Consider the following 22,115-nt stretch of genomic DNA (forward strand, 5'->3'; position numbering starts at 1 on the left):
AGCACGATGCACGCACTTTTGCATACTTGCATTTAACATTCCTGCGCTGCCAGAAATTAATGTACCAGATTTCACATTTGCTATGGCGTATATCATGCTTACATTAACCTGTGATCCTGGAATGTTGAATCACTGAAATATGTTACCTAGACAAATGCATTCATGAAATTTTGTTACTCTACATTAATCATCTTGTGATGCTGCATTTTTTTTTCCCCCATCGGTGTGTTTAGTACTTTGTACCGCGCATCTGCAGCAGCAAAATTGATACATATACATCACATGTGCTTAAACATTTTATGAACAGGCCTTCTCCAAGTTGTACATTATTGCCACAAGTGATCAGAGATTGCTTCACTATTTATTTTGCAACAACAACTGAACTGATTGACAACATAACAACAGTAACTTTTTAACGGCTACTTCACTGCCCCAGGCCATACACAGTATTATTATTATTATTATTATTATCATTATCATAAGTAGTAGTAGTAGTAGTAGTAGTAGTAGTAGTAGTAGTACAACCACCACCAGTGGTCAAACACAAAGAATTGGCAGCCAGAAGTCTTCCAATTTCTTGTAGTTAGAAGTAAGGAATCCAGCAATCAAGTGAGTTACAGACAGTAGGCCTAATTATTCTGTACATATTTTATTTGGTTAATTTTAAATGGGACATAGAAAATGGATGAAAGAAATGTCTCTAGAGAGAAAAGTGCTGTTATGTTTTAAGTGTCTACCCTCAATGTGGATAACTTTCTGTTTTGAAGAGGAACTGTCGGTAACACTCATAATGCACTGAGAATTTCATCATCGTTCCATTTGAAAAGGGAAAAAAAGGTTGTTAGAAATTGGCTCATTAGTCTGCAGTTTAGTAAGACATCTACAAAAACTAAATAATTTTCACCTTTTGTCATTTTAAAAATAAGTGTTCAAAGGTAAACAGGTTCAAGTGAATGTAGGATGCAGTGTGGTGATATAAAAAGATCGATGCGTGAAATATATAACATCTTCCGCCATCATAACTTAGTGGAAGATCTTGCCAAGAAAATAAAGGACCCATGTAAAATTACTTATCGGGCTTGAAGGTTTGTATCCAATCAATCATCAACGAGTCTGGTGCAGTGGTAGAAGACACCCAAAGGAAAAGCAGAAGTTTTAAATTCCGCCAGGAGGATCATATGGACATACCAACGTTTGAGTGACAGACTACCACATGGAGGACATAGAAATCGACATCCTAGCACTGATAAGCAAGTGAAATAGTTGAACACAAATAAGTCACCAGATCCAGATGAAATCACAGCATTGCAGCATTGACACTGTACTTCTCATGAATCTCTTGCTCATCGCAGAGTCCAAGCAATTGGAAAAAAGGCACAGGTGACTCCTGTGTATAAGACAAATAAAAGAATGGATTCTTAAAATTGCAGATCAACATTCTTAACAGAATACATGAGCATATTTTAACTTTGAAAATATTAAATTTCCTTGAGGTGGAAAAGAGTGTGTCTGCAGATCAGCATGGATTTAGAAAGCATTGCTATTGGGAAATGCAGCTTGCTCTTTTCTTGCACGACATCTTGTGAACCGGCGGTGAAGTGCAACAGGTGGACTCCATTTTCCTAGATTTCTGGAAAGCGTTTGACATGATGCTTCACTGCGGACTGTTAAAGATCTGAGTAGCGAAATAAGCTCTCAGATGTGTGACTGGCATGAAGACTTTTTATGTAATAGAACCCAATGTGCTGTCTTGAAGAGTGAGTGTTTATCAGAGAAAATTATGTCATCAGGAGCTTCAAAGGAAGTGTAATAGGACCGCTCTTACTGTCTACATACAAAAATAAAATGATGTTTGATGATGCAGTGAATTGTACAACTCAGTGCCATTATTGAGTGACTGTAGGAGGATACAGGATGACAGAATTTCTATATGGTGTGGTGAATGGCAGCTTACTCTAAATATAATTTAATGCAGAGGAGTAGGGAAAACAGCCCTTTGTTTTATTGAAATAAGCATTGCTGGTGTGCTGCTTGGCACAGTCACATCGATAAAAATATCTAGATGTAATGTTGCAAAATGATATGAAATGGAATGAGCACATGAAGTTGGTTGTAGGGAAAGCAAAATGTCCACTTTGGTTTATTGTGAGAATTTTAGGCAAGTGTATCTCACCTATCAAGGAGACTATGTATAGAACACTAGTGGAACCCATTCTTGAGTACTGCTAGAGTGTTTGGGGTGCCCGTCAGGTTGGATTCAAGTAAGACATGAGAGCAGTTCAGAGGTGCAGTGCTAGGTTTGTTACTGGTAGGTTCGATCAACATATGAGTATTATGGAAATACTCCTTGAGTCCAATGGGTATCCCTGGAGAGACAACATTATTTTTGTGAAACATTATTGAGGAATTTTAGGGTACCAACATTTGTGTCTGAATGCAAAACAATTCTTTTCCCACCAATGTGCATCTCACCCAAGGACGATGAAGACAAGATAAGAACAATTAAGGCTTGTACAGAGGCATATAGACAGTTGTTTTTTCCTTGTTCCACTTGCAAGTGGAATAGGAAAGGGAATTACTAGCATTGTTGCAAGGTACCCTGCTCTGTGAACAATATTGTTGCTTACAGAGTGCAGATGTAGATATAAATAAAATTTAAATATATAACAACAACAATGACAATAACAAATTTCTAATCTTACTAGCTGAGCTTGATTCAGAGACCTTTTATTCTTCACAGCCTGTTTGCTTTATTACTGATAAATATGTGAGTCTTATAAGCTTTTGATATGTACTGTTATATAGTTTTTTAAACATTGTATTCATTTATAAGTAAACGACTTACAATGAGGTCTGTTGTTGTGTATTCAGTTTTTTTCTTTGCTTGCTTATTTATGCTGCATATTTTACTTTTGTTGTAGGCATTAGATGGTTTCATCATGGTGTTCTCCTCATCTGGAAGGATCTTTTATGCTTCTGAGAGCATTACTTCTCTCCTTGGTCATTTACCAGTAAGTTCCAGTTTCCTAATTTGTACTTCAAATGAATTGTCATTATCTGTATGTAGTTAATTAAATACCTTATTTCATCAATGGATTGTGTACATGATCATTAGTAGGGGTTAATGCTCACCTCACCCATAGTGCCATATTTGATATGCTGTACATTCCCCATTGATTGTATGAAATTGAGTGCATCTTGGGAACTTATGCAGACTTTGCTAAGTATCATTGTGGTGAACTCAGCATTTCATAGTTGGAGGCTGGTGAACACTACCAGTTCTCTGTAACCATAAGCCCTGGACATGTAAATCCATGAAACAGTTTAGGAATTATACATTACTTATAGAAATATTTACTGCTCTACAAACTAAACAGTTACAAACTGCAAAAATACTTGCCGATAAACCATAATGACCACTGTTTCATAACACTGTGAGCTTCTGAAAATGTATTGTTTCCTGTAGTTATCTAATGGCACTAGATCTCTATGAACTAAGGGAAGAGTGAGAACATGAGAGTGTGGCAGATTTGGCAAATATTCTGAAGAGAGTAACTGGTGAGCTAGGAAAATAGCTACATTATATTTATTCTTAATTCATAGGTATTGCCAAAACACATCTAAGCTTGTTTTCCCAGTCTTAAAGTATCATCAGATGTGTCCAGTCTGATGAGGTGTTTTAAATGCTAGAAAAATGGACATTCCATTGACAGTGTAAGAAGTCTGTTAAAAAATTCTGGAACATTAGTAATTTTGTGTGAGTGGTGTGTTGCAGTGAAATGTGGTTGACACCCCTGTACGCATCTGTGTTTAATGTGTAACTCCTGGAAGTTCCATTGTTATATGTCTGTTAGTTATTGTTCAGTGCTGTATTGAGTAGAATGTTGTGTTGCACAGTTTGCGAATTTTGATATGGCGGAGTTAGAGGAGCTACGTGTCTGCATTAAATTTTGCGTGAAACTCAAAGAAAGCCTGTACAGAGAAACACCAAATGATGCAGGAAGCTTATGGTGATACATGCCTAAGCCATACTCTGTGTTACGAATGGTTCACACAGTTTAAAAATGGCCAGACGGAAGTTAAAGATGACCCTCGTTCATGACACCCGTCAACGTCTACCAATGACGCTCGTGTCAGGAACATCTGACATGCACAGAATAAAATTGTGACTTGCCCACTTGTACCCTTCTATTTCAGAACTTTGCTAATGGCACTTGTATTGCCACGATTTGTTGCTAAAATTACTAGTAATACTTTTTTTGCTACAGAGTGACTTAATGAATATGACGATCTATGACATGGTGTATGAGGAGGACCAGTCAGCTCTCTACAACATACTACTGAATCCAGCTAGCAGTGTTGACTCAATGAACTATGGTGACACAAAAGGTATTTAGAATGTACAACATTTTTGAAATGTTTAGAATAAAGAGAGAATTAAATAACAGTTGTAAATTTTTGTCTCTCGTTTTTTCTGCAGAAAATCAAGTATCCTTTTCATGTCACATGCGTCGAGGTGGTCTGGATTTCCGAGATGAGGATACATATGAGCTTGTTCAGTTTGTGGGCTATTTTCGTAAGTTATGGCGTCAGTGGGGATAAACTTGTTCAGTAGAGTTTAATGAGAAAAACTTCTATCACTTTTGCTTTTTGTTTCTAATTTTTAGGGTCAGATATTGATCCATTGGAGGTTGACCACCTTATTTCCAGCAGTAATCGGCTGGTCAATTTCTCTGGAGAAGTAGGCATGAAGTGAGTGTTACACTATTTTTTATCATATATCCATGTTTGTAAAGTTTTATGATAATAATGTGAACTAAAAATAGTTTAGATTCATGTGTTTCTTTTCATATATATTTTAATGTCAGTACTTCTATTTGGTTTCATATTGATAAATGAGGTGTTTTACTGTATGTGCCTCAGTAGTTTTGTTACATTGTTCTCATACCGAAGAATGGGTGCTCAAAATTACAGATTAATATCCTTAACATTAGTTTTCGGCAGAATTCTTGAACATACTCTGAGTTCAAATAAAATAAATTTCCTTGAGACAGAAGCATTAATTTAGAAAACATTTATACAAAACTCAATTTAGTCTTTTCTCACATGTTATCCTGCAAACCATGGATGAAAGGCAACAGGCTGATTCCTTTTTCCTAGATTTCCAGAAAACATTGGCTTGGGGGTCCCCACTGCAGACTTTAACTAAGGTTCCGATGACCTATAGCAAACTGTTAACAAAGCTCCAAAACACATATCAGGACACCAGATATGTGAGTGGCTCAAAGACTTTTTAAATAATAATATGTTGTCTTTGATGGCAAGTTCATCAGAGACAAAGGTACCATCAGGAGTGCCAGGGAAATCTGATAGGACAACTCTTATTCTGTATATACATAAATGTTGGACATAGCGAGCAGCAATCTGCAACTATTTGCTGATGATGCTGTGGTATACGGGAAGGTGTAGTCATTGAGTGACTATAGGAGACTGCAAGATCACATACAAGGAGACCACACGGCAATCAGATTTTGATATTTTTCTTCTGTTTATGATATGTTAAGTTCAGACATGAAATGAAATTGTATGTCATTGTTGACCGGGATCTCCCATTTGGGTTCAGCCACCAAGTTCAAGTCCTTTTCAGTTGGTGTCACATTGGGCGACTTGCAGCTAATGATGAGGATGAAATGGTGATGAGTACAAAACAACACCCAGTCCCCAAGCAAAGAAAATCTCCAACGCGGCCGGTAATTGAACCCGAACCTAGTGTATGGGAGGCAAGCATGCTACCACCCAGCTAAATGGGCGGATAGACGTCAAATATCAAGGCCTCAAAGCAGTTCAGCCCCCAAAGCAATTGTATGCAAATCTCAAAAATTTTTGAGAAAATTGACTTTGAAGTTTACTGACCATGCATAATAAGCTAATGTAAGGACCCTTTTTCAGCAGTGTGGCTCTGTGGTAGAGTACTCTCATGCCACTTGGGGGCCTGCATGCAGTTTGAGGCAGATTCACATTTTTAAGCAAAGTTACATGTTTTACAAACATTTGTGTGAAGCATGAAATACATACCGTATTTACTCGACTCTAAGCCGCACTTTTTTTCCGGTTTTTGTAATCCAAGAAACCGCCTGCGGCTTACAATCGAGTGCAAAGTAAGCGGAAGTTCTGAAAAATGTTGGCAGGTGCCGCCACAACTAACTTCTGCCGTTGAATATATGTAGCGCTACACAGGCATGCTTTGCAGGCACAAAGATAAATACTGGTGCCAAAACCTCTGTGTCAGTAAATAAATTTAAAAAAATAAAAAAAAGGTGGAAGACGACCTTTTTTCTCCGCCCCGAGTTTCAACCACTGCATTTTCATACATTAACCAATGAAGTAAATACAAATTCCATATTGTTCATCTTCAAATGTAGCAGCATTTCAATGTACTATGAAATCCGACTGGCAAGACTGTTTGGGATGTTTGTCAATGTGACCAACTCTACGTTCTGAGTTTTTTCCTACCTGTGAGAAGAGATAGTTGCTAATAGGAACTTTCATGAATTGTGAATCAGCTGCAGTATTCTCTTCACCATAAGAAAAATATGAATATAAACATTTTGCCATGTATTCTTTCATGTTTGCTGCTATCTCATTTAAATCCTGTCTGCCTAATAAACTACGAAACTAGAGTGAGGCAACAGCAAACGCGGAAGAATATACATATCATGTCATGTTTAATTTGTATTATTCTTATGCCTAGTAGTGATACAGTCAGAAATGAAGCACGGCAATTGACTAGATTTTTAAATCTAAGATGACTCTAATTTCTGTGCAGAATGTAACGTATTAAAGAGGCGTCTGCAAGGATTTTCAAATGGAGAAAAATTTTCGCTAAACTCTCGTTCAGAACATCTTTCATATGCAGTCTGTTATTTGGTTCTTGTTGATCATTATCAAAGAAAGCAGCAGTGTAAGTAATAACAAATAACAGTCTCTTGTCATTCTTTCGCTTATGTGACAATTCCTCTCTTCTTTATATTGTAAGTGGTGGTAGCACGCACAAAAGCAAGCCATGCCTCGAGCGGCAACAGGTCATACTCACTCATTATCAGAATGCGACAAATAACGCATGACACAGTACAATAATGCATTTTCAGCTTAGAGTGACGTAAACACCTATAACAAAGAGAACGGCACTGTGATATGATTAAAGCAAAATAAGCAATCGATTCAAACCAGACAAAGCATTTGAAAAAGGAAGGGTACCCTTATAAATACGGACTGAGCACCTGACACATACCAATGGCTACTTGATAAAGCTTAAATGTTGAGCTTACGACACGAACCAAACTACTGTAGCTGTATCTTCATCCATTTGACCTAAATTGTGTCTCATGTTACAATGGACCAACTTTGTTTCAATTTGGAGGTGCGGTCTAAAACTTTGCTCTCCCCCTTGAATTTCGCGTCTCAAATTTCAGGTGCGGCTTAGATTCAGGAAAATTGCTTTCGAGTCTCATTTTTCAGGTGCTGCTTAGATTCGAGTGCGGCTTAGATTCGAGTAAATACGGTAAATACCATAATCATTTCAGATTACTCTCATTTTCACAGCTGACATTACTTGTACACAAATTTGTTGGTACAGTTACTTCTCTGTGGAGTTTGATTCAACAGAGGCACCAGTGTACTCTCCACATACTTACATCAATTTACTTATTAGCAGGTTTGTGTATCAGACAGATTCACTTTGTAACATGACACAACTCTACACAAACCTGAAGACAATGATGTGAGTGGTTATAGGAATATTTTCAAATTCCTGACTATTCTTGGAAGTACAGGTAATTTTGTATTTGTAAATAAAGTGATTTTTTGAAGAAATGACCTTTTGAAAGTACAATATATAGGTCACCCAACTGACAGTGATTCAATGTGTGAAGAGAGTAGGCTATATATTGCATGTGATGTGAGTGAAAATGGAAATGTTTGAGCATTCCTGGGATATTTTTTCTGTTAACTTATCACTTTCTTCACCTTTTGCTGTGATTTGTTTGTAAGAAAAATGCTAAACTGCACAGTGGTTCAGAGTCCATAAGTTGTGGCTGTTCCTACCACTAGCTGTCAGTCATAAGAATAGAAGGGCAAAGGCATACCACCCATAATAGACCACACCTAAAGGAAATTCATATAGATGATAACAGAGAGATGACAGAATTATAGCAGTGTTGTCTAACTGGTGCAGGAACCGAGGAGACTCGCAGGAGATAAACTGTGGTGTCTGGTGACATTTGCCAAGAAATAATTTTGTATGGCAGAGGGAACTAATGTTTTGTTATGGGGAATAACAAGTTGCAGTTCTTTTGAGGGCAGCACTTTAGTTTTCTTCTCTGAGCAGGTTAGAGAATTTGCCAGCATGTGACACTACAGTATTGTTCTGAAACAGGTACCAGAGCTCCTCTCTAAAGTGTGTGACTGTGGTGTGTGAAGAGGAGGATTTTTGGGGGGCTTTTCATCTCAGTGTTTCAATATGTTCAGGCAGCCCATATGTCTCTTCTTTTTCCCGGTAGTATCCCGTATTTTCACAGCGTCAGCATGTAAATCTGGATTTGGCAATGGTTGTGGTAGAGAGTGCCCAGATGCCCTTCCTGTCAGTTTACAGTGAAGGTATTGTAAGCAGAACAGTTAACAGCAAAGGTATTGTGAGCAGAACAGTTGTGTATTATAAGTGGTGTAGGGAGTTTAGTGGAGGCAGAACAAATGTTCATGATGAACAGAGCACTCTTACAGGAACACTCACAGAAATGCTGGGTTACCAGAAACTGTGCACACTGTCAGTTTCAAAACAGCTGACAGTGCAGCACAACTAAATAGTGCCTGTAAGTTTTTTTAATGAAACTGAATTGGAAGGTGAGAATTTTCTGAGCCCTTTTGTGACTAGAGATGAAACTTTGGTGGCTCGTCATAAATGTGTATGTTACTCTCAATACCATCAGAAAGCCGCCGTGCATATCAAATCAGCATATGCTGGACGTGATGGAATCACAGTAAAACTGATGGAGCTTATTACTGATGCACTACAGGCCACTATAACACGTATCCTCAACTGCTTCTTAACTGCAAGTGTTTTCTTTGAGGTCGGGAAACAGGGACTAGTTAAGCCACTACCCAAAAAGAACATTGCACAGTATCCTCTGATTACCATCCTATTTGCATTTTTCCTGCACTGCCCAAGGCCTTAGAATATAATCCACAGCCAGCTGACAAACTACCACAAACAACCTATTAGACAAATATAAATCAGGTTTCTGTAAATACCACAGCACAACACCTGCCTTAATAAAAATAACAGATGACATGAAGCTTCCCTTGGATGCACAAGAAACAACTATCATGTGCTTCCTAGACTTCAGCAAAGCCTTCGACACTGTTGACTTCGACATTTTACTTGCCAAACTTAGCAGCCTAAATTTATTGCCAAGTGCAGTGCATTGCTTTTGTTCATACCTAATGTCTCACCAGCAATGCATCATGCTGACACCATAAAGTCATCCTGACTTCCCCCAGGGTTCAGTATTAGGTCCTGTACTCTTTTCATTGTACATAAATGATGTGTCATCAGTTTTGTCCTACCGCAGGTACCACATGTATGCTGAAGGCCTCCAGTTGTATCTAAGTATAAAACCGATAAACCTGAAAACAGCTATCAAGAATCTCAATGCCAACCTGTGAATGGTATCAAAATGGGCGCAGGATATAGGGTTTGAGCTCAACCTATCCAAAACCCACGTTGTACTCATTGGTCATTCTAGGCTCATTAGCCCGAATTGTCAGGGATCCCTACCACCTTTAATGCTATCAACTTCTCTCCTTCAGCATAGATTTTAGGTGTAATAACGGATGAAAATCTACATTGGACAGATTATGTAACTGCAATGTGCAAGAAGGCATAAGAAGGCATCAACATCTCTCCACACTCTACAAAAATATAAAAATTTATTCTCTCTTGCCTGAAAAAAAGACTTGTAGAGAAACGTATATTTCCAATTATTGATCACAGAGATTTTATCATGCAAGACCTTTCTCAGGAAAGCTCATGATGCCTGGAACTGGTTATGAATGCCTGTGTTTGTTATAAATGTGATGTTTAACTTTTTGATCATATTTCAGCATCGTAAGCACTGCTATCCTGGCTGCATGCAGAAAAACGCAGATATTTTCAAACCCTCTGCCTGCTTTAATGTCTTATCAATGAACACTGTCCCTCATATATCTGCTCAACCATAATGTTCTTATGTGAACAACACGGCAGAAACAACTATTCCCATCAGAGGAAAATCTAGTCTGTCCCACTGCATCATTCATCCACTTTCTTGAAGTTTTTCTCAGTAGCAGCAACGCAACTCTGAAATAACCTCCCACATTATATTAGAGAACTGAATTACATCTCCTACTTTGGAAGGTAGTTAATGATATATCTACAAGGCATGTTTAGAAAATAAGCCTACTAGATTTTATATTTTTCAGAAAAATTGTATCTGAAAAAAAAAAATATTGCACTCATTGACTATTTTTCCACACAATCGCCATCCCAGTGAATGCGTGTGGTGAGCCATGGCACAAGCTTCTTTATGCCCTCCTCAAAGAACTGTCCTGCCAGTCCCTTCCCCCACTTAAGAATGTCTTTCTGCACCGGCTCATCAGTTGTAAATGTAATTTCACTCATGTTTGCCTTAGAAAGGTGAAAAGATGATAATCTGAAGATGCCAGGTCAGGGGAATATGAGGGGATCATTCAAAACATCCCAACCCAATGAATCCAAAACGCCAGGGTGACTAAGGCTGTGTGAGGAGGGGCATTGTCAATATTCCCCTCCTTTTGTTTTAAATGTTCCTTTTGAGTTTTTATAGGGTCTCACAATATCGCTGTGCATTGAAGGTCTGCCTCGAGGCAGAAATTCATCTAGAATGATTCCTTTTCAATTCCAAAACACAGAGGCCATGATTTTTTTTTTATTTTTTTTTTTTTATTTTATTTATTTATTTATTTTTTTTTTGCACGAAATTACGGTTTTCAATCTTTTTGCGGATGGGGAATTGGTTTTACGCCACTGTGACAACTGTCTGCTACAGTCATTTGCATCCACAAAGTAATCAGTGAGTCTCTCTTTCGTGTGTGGTTCAGTTGTGGTTGTAGGTAATTTGAAGTACCAGTTCAGTTTTTCTTCTGGGACAGTGGGATCAGCTGCAGTTTTTACTTTGCCAGTACCAAGACCACACATGTTTATTCCATAGATGAGTTGGCCTATTTCTGTTGCCAGATAACATATGGGCATGCCAGAGTTTTGCATTTCTCACAGCTTGACTAACTCTCTTCTGCTTCTGCTTGTAAGTATTGTGGGGAAGGTGAGCCGAAGGTTGCGTTTCATTGGCAGGGCACTTAGAAGATGCAACAAGTCCACTAAAGAGACAGCTTACACTACACTCGTTCGTCCTCTGTTACAATATTGCTGCGCGGTGTGGGATCCTTACCAGGTGGGATTGATGGAGGACATCGAAAGGGTGCAAAAAAGGGCAGCTCGTTCTGTATTATCACGTAGTAGGGGAGAGAGTGTGGCAGATATGATACGCGAATTGGGATGGAAGTCATTACAGCAAAGACGTTTTTCGTCGCGGCGAGATCTATTTACGAAATTTCAGTCACCAAATTTCTCTTCCGAATGCGAAAATATTTTGTTGAGCCCAACCTACATAGGTAGGAATGATCATGAAAATAAAATAAGAGAAATCAGAGCTCGAACAGAAAGGTTTAGGTGTTTGTTTTTCCCGCGCGCTGTTCGGGAGTGGAATGGTAGAGAGATAGTATCATTGTGGTTCGACGAACCCTCTGCCAAGCACTTAAATGTGAATTGCAGAGTAGTCATGTAGATGTAGATGTGGTGTAGTTTGTGTGCCCAATGTGCAGCATCTCTGATAGTCATGAGCTGCTTTAGTTCTTGTTAGGCAAGGTACAGGTTTGTTTCTTACATTTCCGGTCTTTATGAGAGCACATTTCTCATGTAGTTGTATAATTTTTTAAATAAACTCATGTTTGTCTCTTTCCCTTAACATACTACTCTACTATTGCATTGAGGAGTCCCTTGGGTCTCATTGGATGGCCATTATATGTAGTTTGCTCTCTTTCTTTTACAGCTTATTTCCACAGGCTTCTCTTATCATCCACTCTTTTGCAGACTTCTACATTTGTAACCATATCAACCCACTTTATTTTGAGCATGTGTCTCTAATGTTAAGTCTTAGAAGAATGCAGTTTCTTCTGTTCATATGTCTCCGTAACTCCAAACAATAGGCTTTGAAAAACCTTTTCCTGATTTCTAGGCTAGCATTTTTATAATAATAATAATAATAATAATAATATACTCTTCATCTTGTTGTTGAAAGCACTTTTTGCTAATGTTACTTCCTAAATAACTAAATGAGTCAGCTTGCTCAAGTACCTCTCTATGAACATAAATTTTGACTTTGCCTTTCTCTTCTTTATCAGTTGCCATCAATTTTGTTTAGTACTTATTTATTTTCGTGTTTTATTCTCTGACTGTAACCATATCCATTTTAACTGATGTGACTTCAAGATCTTCTGCACTTTCTGTTAGGATAACTATATCAGTATATCTTAAAATATCTCTTCTTTGGCCATGTATTAGTGTACAAGTCTGTGAGTCTCTGAGAGATTCATAAAATGTACTCCCAATAAAGAGATGCACTTAATCTAGTTGTTCTAAAGACCTATATCAAGTTCATCACATTTGTCTTGTTGTACTGAATCCTTTACAAGCTTTGTTCTTTTACACTGTAATCATTCTTTATGAAACTTGTAGAAGTCTGAGCCATAATGGAGGATGTATAACATACTTAATTGTGAAAACAAAGATGATGTGACTTACCAAACGAAAGCGCTGGCAGGTCGATTGACACACAAACAAACACAAACATACACACAAAATTCAAGCTTTTGCAACCAACGGTTGCTTCATCAGGAAAGAGGAAGGAGAGGGAAAGACAAAAGGATGTGGGTTTTAAGGGAGAGGGTAAGGAGTCATTCCAATCCCGGGAGCGGAAAAACTTACCTTAGGGGGAAAAAAGGACAGGTGCACACTCGCACACACACACATATCCATCCGCACATGTCTGTGTATGTGCGGATGGATATGTGTGTGTGTGCGCGAGTGTATACCTGTCCTTTTTTCCCCCTAAGGTAAGTCTTTCCGCTCCCGGGATTGGAATGACTCCTTACCCTCTCCCTTAAAACCCACATCCTTTCGTCTTTCCCTCTCCTTCCCTCTTCCCTGATGAAGCAACCGTTGGTTGCGAAAGCTTGAATTTTGTTTGTATGTTTGTGTTTGTTTGTGTGTCTATCAACCTGCCAGTGCTTTCGTTTGGTAAGTCACATCATCTTTGTTTTTAGATATATTTTTCCCATGTGGAATGTTTCCCTCTATTATATTCATACTTAATTGTGAGATTGTTAATATTTCTGTAATTTTTGGAAGAGTACAGGTTATATAAGACAAACAGGCTATATTCAAGAAACCTTGTTGGGGTGCAGCTCCAAGTGCATGATGAATATGTTTAAGTGAGCATATAACACTCAAGCCTCTTCGGGTATGAGATGGCAACCAACAATGACATGGTCACAACATACTGAAAGGAAGCTGGAATTATTACTCTAGATTTGATCCCTAGCAAAAGCAGGATAGCTAAGTAGCACTATATCAGTCAATTCAGTTACAATAGAAATTCATAGTATTAGATACATACAACACAGGGTAACTAGACGTAGTTGCATTAAAGGTGAATTACATCCACACTATTAGATGGAGTCATTTGAAAGGTGGACAACAGCACAGAGAAGAGGAAACACTTGCTAATGATTTGCAGCTCCATTGAGAAATGCTGTAGAAGTTTCACCAACTTAGTCTGCTGAAAATACCTCTTTTTCATTCAAGTAAATCTGAATATTCTGTAATTGAGGACTATGACACATTAAGTGGCTCTTGACAATAAATGAGAAGTATATTAAAAATGATATATATGTGGTAGCCACTCAGAGTAACTGTGCTTAACCTCCTCAAGAAAATCTGAAGTACCTGGACAATAAACTCAGATGAAGTATGAGGTTAAAGACGTGAAAGGTCTGAAGCAGACAGGCATCTTTACAGTCATGTATCAAAATTACCTTGAATTATCAACGAACTAGACATTTTGGAATAGCTTTGGTGAAACGTTACTCCATCTGTTGAATTCTTAACTATAGACAAAGAAAGAGCATTGCATAAATCAGTAAGATTGGTAGTTTACAAAAAGCATACGTTAAGAATATTGTAGTGAAATATGCTTTGTGTATGGTACTGACACTAGCAGCATGTTGTGTATAATTTCCTATAGTGTCCTTGCCTTTAGAAATAGGATTTCCAGTAACTGATTATTTCATTAAATAAAATATGTAGTCATAAGTTTCATTATGTTTTCTGTTCTAGATTAGTTTTTGTCGGTGTTGGACGCTTGCAGACTCCACTATTAATCCGTGAAATGTCAGTTGTGGACTCTACTAAAAGTGAATTCACTTCAAGACATAGCCTAGAATGGAAATTCTTGTTCCTTGATCACAGGTAAATCCCACCATATCCTTTACTAGCATTAGTAGCATTATTTATATTATCAGAGGGAAAAGCCTATAGTCCACAATTCTCTTCTTTCAGTGCATGTCTAAGCTTTTGAACCGTACATGGTGTAGGGTATTGTTGAGACCTTTGTTTATCTATTTGCCTCTAAAACAGTTGCAGTATACAAAAGTGCTAATGAAGAAATTACATTATTTTGATAACTGTGTGATAAACATAAGTAGAGAAAATTAAGAAGATATCATTCTATTCATGTGTTCTGTGTTTACTGGGGACAAATCTAGATTTCTTTTGCTAGTGGAGACCTCATCAGCATATTTCTTGCTCTTACAGGGTACATTTCCTGTGAACGCACATTATACTCTGATTAAAACTGCTTTGTGACTGACAGATGGCAGTGGAGGGGAGCAGACTTGCCAGCTTATGCACAGTATGCCATGTGCTCATGTGCTTGATAACTGTGCATGCACCAAGAAAGAGACAAGTCATCTGCTTACTGACTGTTGCTAAGGTCTTTGTAATTAGTGGGGAGAGCAGTGGTGGGGGCCACTGTTGCTGTAGGGGCGGCAGTGCATAAGATACCCTATCACACATTATAGGCAAATAACAGCAGTAAGAAGAATGTGCAACCACACACATGCCACAAAATAATTGTTTCTCTAAATAAGCGGAGGAAACTGGGAGGGGTGAATATAAATAAGGATACCACTGTCGGGTGCAAACCACGTATCTCTGAATCATTTTCTCTATCATCAGTGTGATCGTTACAACTGCTGTCAGAATTAAATGAAATAAGAAGTTGTTTAGTATTATTTTCCACTACACACTCATTCTTAACTGCTTTCATCATTACTTTGTTTGTGTACCTTACAACATTATGAAGTTTAGTTGATAGAATTCTTTGCCAATCTTTCTACTTTTGCCAGTGTACAGTTTTTGTTATTTCTTTCCACATAACCTTTAAATTGAGCCCATATGAATTCAATGAAATTGAATTGGCAGTTATATGGTGGGAGGATGAGGACCATGTGGCCATATTTTTTTGCCAGTTCATCTATGACATTTAGAGGTAAAGATTATTCTGAGCCACAAGATCCAGTAGATCACCTTTTCTAAAGTCATCTAGTATGGGAACATTTTTTCAGTGTAGTCAGTTGATAATCTCTTATTTGCTGGAAGGTACTATAGCCACCTTACCAGGGATAGTCAAATGTTGTCAGGCATTGTCCAGAACTATTATGAAAGGTTTTCTCAACTTTTTCAAAACTGAGTCTTTAAAACAGTGCTGAACTGTGTTTCTATTCGTTACTTTGTGGTAATCAGTGGTTTTCTTCTCTCTAAATGACAAAATACATTTTTCCATGAATCTTGCTAATGTACCTGCATGGAGAAGAATCAGCCTGTTACGGGATGTAGTGTGGTGCTAGTTACTGAATCTTCTGTCCATTAAAATTTTCTTTTGATATAAAAGAACAAAAAATACTAAGTTTGTTAAATGAATAGAAGGAATGATACTAACAAAAATGATAGCCATTAATTTTATGACAGCTTTATTTCAAGGACAATACTCTTACAGAAGCGTAACAAGCTTAAAAAAAGTTTGGACTTGTATTTGAACTCACAAGCTTTCCATTACAAGCCCAATGTTTTACTCTTACACCAGTGTGTCACCCATACTTCATTCCATTTAATGTTGTTACAGTCATTGTAACTGTAACACCAACTTAGACTGTGGATTTGAGTGATGTGATAAACTGAACTGTGACACCGAGCAGCAGACTGTGATTATATATATATATATATATATAATAGAAGGAAACATTCCACGAAGGAAAAATATATCTAAAGACAAAGATGATGTGACTTACCAAATGAAAGTGCTGGCAGGTCGACAGACACACAAATGAACACAAACATACACACAAAATTCAAGCTTTCGCAACAAACTGTTGCCTCATCAGGAAAGAGGGAAGTAGAGGGAAAGACGAAAGGATGTGGGTTTTAAGGGAGAGGGTAAGGAGTCATTCCAGTCCCGGGAGCGGAAAGACTTACCTTAGGGGGAAAAAAGGACGGGTACACACTATCGACCTGCCAGCGCTTTTGTTTGGTATATGGTTATAATAGAAGGAAACATTCCACGAAGGAAAAATATATTTAAAAACAAAGATGATGTGACTTACCAAATGAAAGTGCTGGCAGGTCGACAGACACACAAACAAACACAAACATACACACAAAATCCAAGCTTTCGCAACCAACGGTTGCCTCGTCAGGAAAGAGGGAAGGAGAAGGAAAGACAAAAGGATATGGGTTTTAAGGGAGAGGGTAAGGAGTCATTCCAATCCCGGGAGCGGAAAGACTTACCTTAGGGGGAAAAAAGGACAGGTATACACTCGCACACACACACATATCCATCCACACCTACACAGACACAAGCAAATGTTCCCACGTGGAACGTTTCCCTCTATTATATATATATATATATATATATATATATATATATATATAGACACACACACACTCCTGGAAATTGAAATAAGAACACCGTGAATTCATTGTCCCAGGAAGGGGAAACTTTATTGACACATTCCTGGGGTCAGATACATCACATGATCACACTGACAGAACCACAGGCACATAGACACAGGCAACAGAGCATGCACAATGTCGGCACTAGTACAGTGTATATCCACCTTTCGCAGCAATGCAGGCTGCTATTCTCCCATGGAGACGATTGTAGAGATGTTGGATGTAGTCCTGTGGAACGGCTTGCCATGCCATTTCCACCTGGCGCCTCAGTTGGACCAGTGTTCGTGCTGGACGTGCAGACCGCGTGAGACGACGCTTCATCCAGTCCCAAACATGCTCAATGGGGGACAGATCCAGAGATCTTGCTGGCCAGGGTAGTTGACTTACACCTTCTAGAGCACGTTGGGTGGCACGGGATACATGCGGACGTGCATTGTCCTGTTGGAACAGCAAGTTCCCTTGCCGGTCTAGGAATGGTAGAACGATGGGTTCGATGACGGTTTGGATGTACCGTGCACTATTCAGTGTCCCCTCGACGATCACCAGTGGTGTACGGCCAGTGTAGGAGATCGCTCCCCACACCATGATGCTGGGTGTTGGCCCTGTGTGCCTCGGTCGTATGCAGTCCTTTTTGTGGCACTCACCTGCACGGTGCCAAACACGCATACGACCATCATTGGCACCAAGGCAGAAGCGACTCTCATCGCTGAAGACGACACATCTCCATTCGTCCCTCCATTCACGCCTGTCGCGACACCACTGGAGGCGGGCTGCACGATGTTGGGGCGTGAGCGGAAGACGGCCTAACGGTGTGCGGGACCGTAGCCCAGCTTCATGGAGACGGTTGCGAATGGTCCTCGCCGATCCCCTAGGAGGAACAGTGTCCCTAATTTGCTGGGAAGTGGCGGTGCGGTCCCCTACGGCACTGCGTAGGATCCTACGGTCTTGGCGTGCATCCGTGCGTCGCTGTGGTCCGGTCCCAGGTCGACGGGCACGTGCACCTTCCGCCGACCACTGGCGACAACATCGATGTACTGTGGAGACCTCACGCCCCACGTGTTGAGCAATTCGGCGGTACGTCCTCCCGGCCTCCCGCATGCCCACTATACGCCCTCGCTCAAAGTCCGTCAACTGCACATACGGTTCACGTCCACATTGTCGCGGCATGCTACCAGTGTTAAAGACTGCGATGGAGCTCCGTATGCCACGGCAAACTGGCTGACACTGACGGCGGCGGTGCACAAATGCTGCGCAGCTAGCGCCATTCGGCGGCCAACACTGCGGTTCCTGGTGTGTCCGCTGTGCCGTGCGTGTGATCATTGCTTGTACAGCCCTCTCGCAGTGTCCGGAGCAAGTATGGTGGGTCTGACACACTGGTGTCAATGTGTTCTTTTTTCCATTTCCAGGAGTGTATTAAAAAAAAAAAATCAAATGACCACATTTTTCATTGCAAGCTCTCTGAATCAATTGGTACAGGTTTCTTAATTTCAAAACATCTCAATACTGCAACCACTGAAACCACACTTCAATATGAGAGTATAAGATACAAAAGAATCAAAGTTTTTGACCAAGTAGTTTATTTATGTTTGCTTGATAAATATTATCAATCTTGCATTATTATTTCAATATTTTAGTTCAAAAACTAAAATATTTACCAAAGTAATAACTTTAGCAGGGGATATAGTTTTGCCATATTGGCATAAAACTATTTTTATAGTGGCATAATAGAATGTGCAAAAATCATTGCGTATTTGGTGGTGCTTTTCTGCTCCAGCCTTTGGAAGAGGCCCCGGCTGGCCCCCTCCCAACCTCTGTGGGATGCATCACCTGACAAGGCTCTTGCTTGCAGAATGGTTAACACAGCAATCATGTGCAGCCCAAGAAACAGTTGTGATTGGCTGAGTTTTGCCCTACCACTTGACTCATTCAAATGTTAATCACAAAGTAATTTTAATTGAAGTATAGGTATCGTGTATTTTTTGTCTCACCTATTAAGTCCTGGAATCATGTTGCTGCCTAAGAATGATCAGTTGTTACTGTTACAAAAACAAAATCTTTTATTTTCACAAATTTTTATGATCAAAATTCTTTTTCTGAATATCATTATTATGCCCATCCTTGCCTTAATCACTTTTGTTCTATGAGAATTATCGTGGAAAATCCAGAATTAATTTGTCATTTTACCTCTAAGTTTAATTGGTATAGTTGCATTTGGTCACAAGTTCCATTGTTGAATATTGATTTTGACCTGCCAGAATGAAACATATCAAATTTCTGTTGACAGAAACCTGACACTCAGCATTCTGTTTATTGACTACACAATGTTCAAGCTATCATGGCATGAAGCCTCTAATCCAAGCTCTTAGAGACAACTACAGCTATTCCCAAGAGTATACTTGATTGCTGGTGGGGGACATAGGTGCCCTCTACAATTATTATCTGAATGCAGTAAATTTTCTATGATTTGTCGCAATTTTAATCTCCAGGAGAATGTATCACATGTATTTGGTGAAACAAAAAAGTGTGTACTAGTGGAAGGAGATTTGGCAAATGCAGTGGCTAATTGTAGTGCTTCATACTCCGACGTGCTTTGAAACTGCTTTTATTTCAAGGTCATGCCAACAGTCCTAATACACAACAAGGAGAAAAAAAAAAAAAAAACCTGAATTCTTACTAATACCGAACATGGTGTTGTGCACAATAATAGACTCCTCTATATCTTTGCATTAACATTTGTGAAAATTTCAGCATCAAGGAGGATACATATGCTTGAAATAAATTTTATACCCCAGATTAAGTATGTGACAATACATAATGTGAGGATTACAAAAGTATGCATTCCCATTGGTTTTGATGAACTGGTATGGTGTGAAGCCCTCATTAGAACCTCTAAATATTGTAACATGGAGGCAGTGAGCATATGGATATGTTGTTGAGGAATTTCCCTCCACAGAATTTGTATGAGCGGTCACTTTAAATGAACAGTGGTTACTGGAGGACCATAATGCTACCAACGAATCATACTTGTTTGATGGGTGAGACATCAGGTGAACTCACAGGGCTGTGAAGCAATGCACCCATCTCTCCTTGAAGAAGATTTATACATTCCTCATCACAACTGGTCAGACACTGCCCTACCCAAATGTGGCATAAGGAGCTACTTTGTGGAAAGACAATACTGCAGTCCCTACAGTGTTGCTGAGATAGCTGTTATTGTTCATATGATTCCTAACACATAGGAATAAGGACTGCTATGCCTCTCAGTAACACAAGCTGTCAGGCTGCAGTTGCCATGTAATATCTAACAGGTGTGTGGTCCATGACTTTAGCACAGGTTGGAGTAGGATGTGTACGCATGAGCGTGCATGGGTGCACACACACGCGTACACACACACACACACACACACGCACACACACACACACACACACACTTGTAAAAATGTGTTGGCTATTTGTTGCTGTTGGCCAGCTCTTGAATAAGTTGTGTGATAGTTATCGGAATCCATTAATTCCCAAAACATTGGATGTTGTTGTCTAATCAATATATATTGTTAGCATTGTGTCCAAAGGACACGCTATAAATATTGATTACCTGCAGATGTTTAATTGGTATTGAAATTAGTATTGATGTGCGTGTATGGTGTTCCATATGCAATATAGCAGGCTGAAAATATAAATAGTTCAAGTATAGCAACAATCATGTTTTTGTTGAGGAGTGTACTACATGGTTAATAGTATGTACAGGCCAACGACGGAAAAACTTTTTTGCTGAAAATACCTTATTCCTATGTTTTTTAGGGTGGGAAATCCAAATAGGATACTTAAAAACTGTATCACCCACCATTTCTTCACATTTTACAGTTATATTTATTAAATTAAGCAATTTTTAAAGAATTTTACACCTTTTATGTAGTTAAAATAATTTAAAAAGGAGGTGTAATGAATTTAGATGATGTTGGTAGCACTGCTGAAAAACATTTGGTGGCAAAAAAGGTCAAGTCTATTTTTGTGTTAACAGATGGTGTTTTGTTTACTGTCAACCTAACCTCATTTTCCTGTTTCCTGTACGTGTGCTCAGTACATCATCTAATCGTGGTTGTAAAAACTCTGCTGACAGTTTTTGTTATGTTTTTGATGAATTTGTGATTAAAAAACACCAAAGAAACATTACAGACTTTGTGAAAAAGGTTTATCTATCTTACTTTGGATCTAAACTTAGTGATAAAGATAAATCTTGGGCACTGCATAAGGTATGTTATGTGTGTGTTGAAGATCTGAGAAAATGGTCCAAAAAGGAGAAAAAAGCCTTTAGATTTGCTGTTCCTATGATATGGAGAGAGCCAAGAAATCATTCCGATGATTGCTACTTTTGCAGTGCCATAATTCGAAAAACAAGAAGGTATAAGCTGCCCTAACCATCCGTCTGCCATCTGACCAGTAGGGAATGGTGTAGATTTGCCGGTTCCGGAACCACCAGATGATTTAAATTCTATTCCAACAGAAGTATTTTCTGATGTACAGTCTGATTTAGATGAAAGTCCTGATGATGAATTCCATTGTAATACAGAACATCTAGAGCCCAGATTGTTTACTCAGACCGAGCTTAATGATTTGGTTACGGATCTGGGCTTAACAAAAGGAAAAGCCAAATTGCTTGGCTCTAGATTAAAAGAATAGGAACTTATTGGCGGTTGGAACCAGCATATACATGTATAGAAAGAGAGATCTGCAATTTCCTTGGTTTCTTTCAACAAGAAGATGATTTAGTGTACTGCTCAGACATTCCTGATCTGATGAATGAGTTTGGTATTGAATACAAAAAGGAAGACTAGAAGCTGTTTATTGATTCATCCAAAACTAGTTTAAAGGCTGTTTTGTTACACAATGGTAACATGTATGCGTCTATACATGTTGGACA

General features: G+C 38.9%; 1 protein-coding gene across 3 annotated transcripts in view; it reads left to right on the forward strand.

The window, feature by feature from the left end:
- LOC126188663 (circadian locomoter output cycles protein kaput-like) overlaps positions 1 to 22,115 on the forward strand; it is a 108,572-nt gene that overhangs the window by 16,634 nt on the left and 69,823 nt on the right. For all 3 annotated transcript variants that reach the window (XM_049930270.1, XM_049930286.1, XM_049930278.1), the window contains exons 5-9: positions 2,922 to 3,011; positions 4,269 to 4,389; positions 4,481 to 4,576; positions 4,668 to 4,752; positions 14,525 to 14,656. In XM_049930270.1, coding sequence (XP_049786227.1) covers positions 2,922 to 3,011; positions 4,269 to 4,389; positions 4,481 to 4,576; positions 4,668 to 4,752; positions 14,525 to 14,656 — 524 coding nt within the window. The remainder of the gene's footprint in view (positions 1 to 2,921; positions 3,012 to 4,268; positions 4,390 to 4,480; positions 4,577 to 4,667; positions 4,753 to 14,524; positions 14,657 to 22,115) is intronic.

Source organism: Schistocerca cancellata, chromosome 1 (assembly GCF_023864275.1).
Source record: "Schistocerca cancellata isolate TAMUIC-IGC-003103 chromosome 1, iqSchCanc2.1, whole genome shotgun sequence".
NCBI classification, from domain to species: domain Eukaryota; kingdom Metazoa; phylum Arthropoda; class Insecta; order Orthoptera; family Acrididae; genus Schistocerca; species Schistocerca cancellata.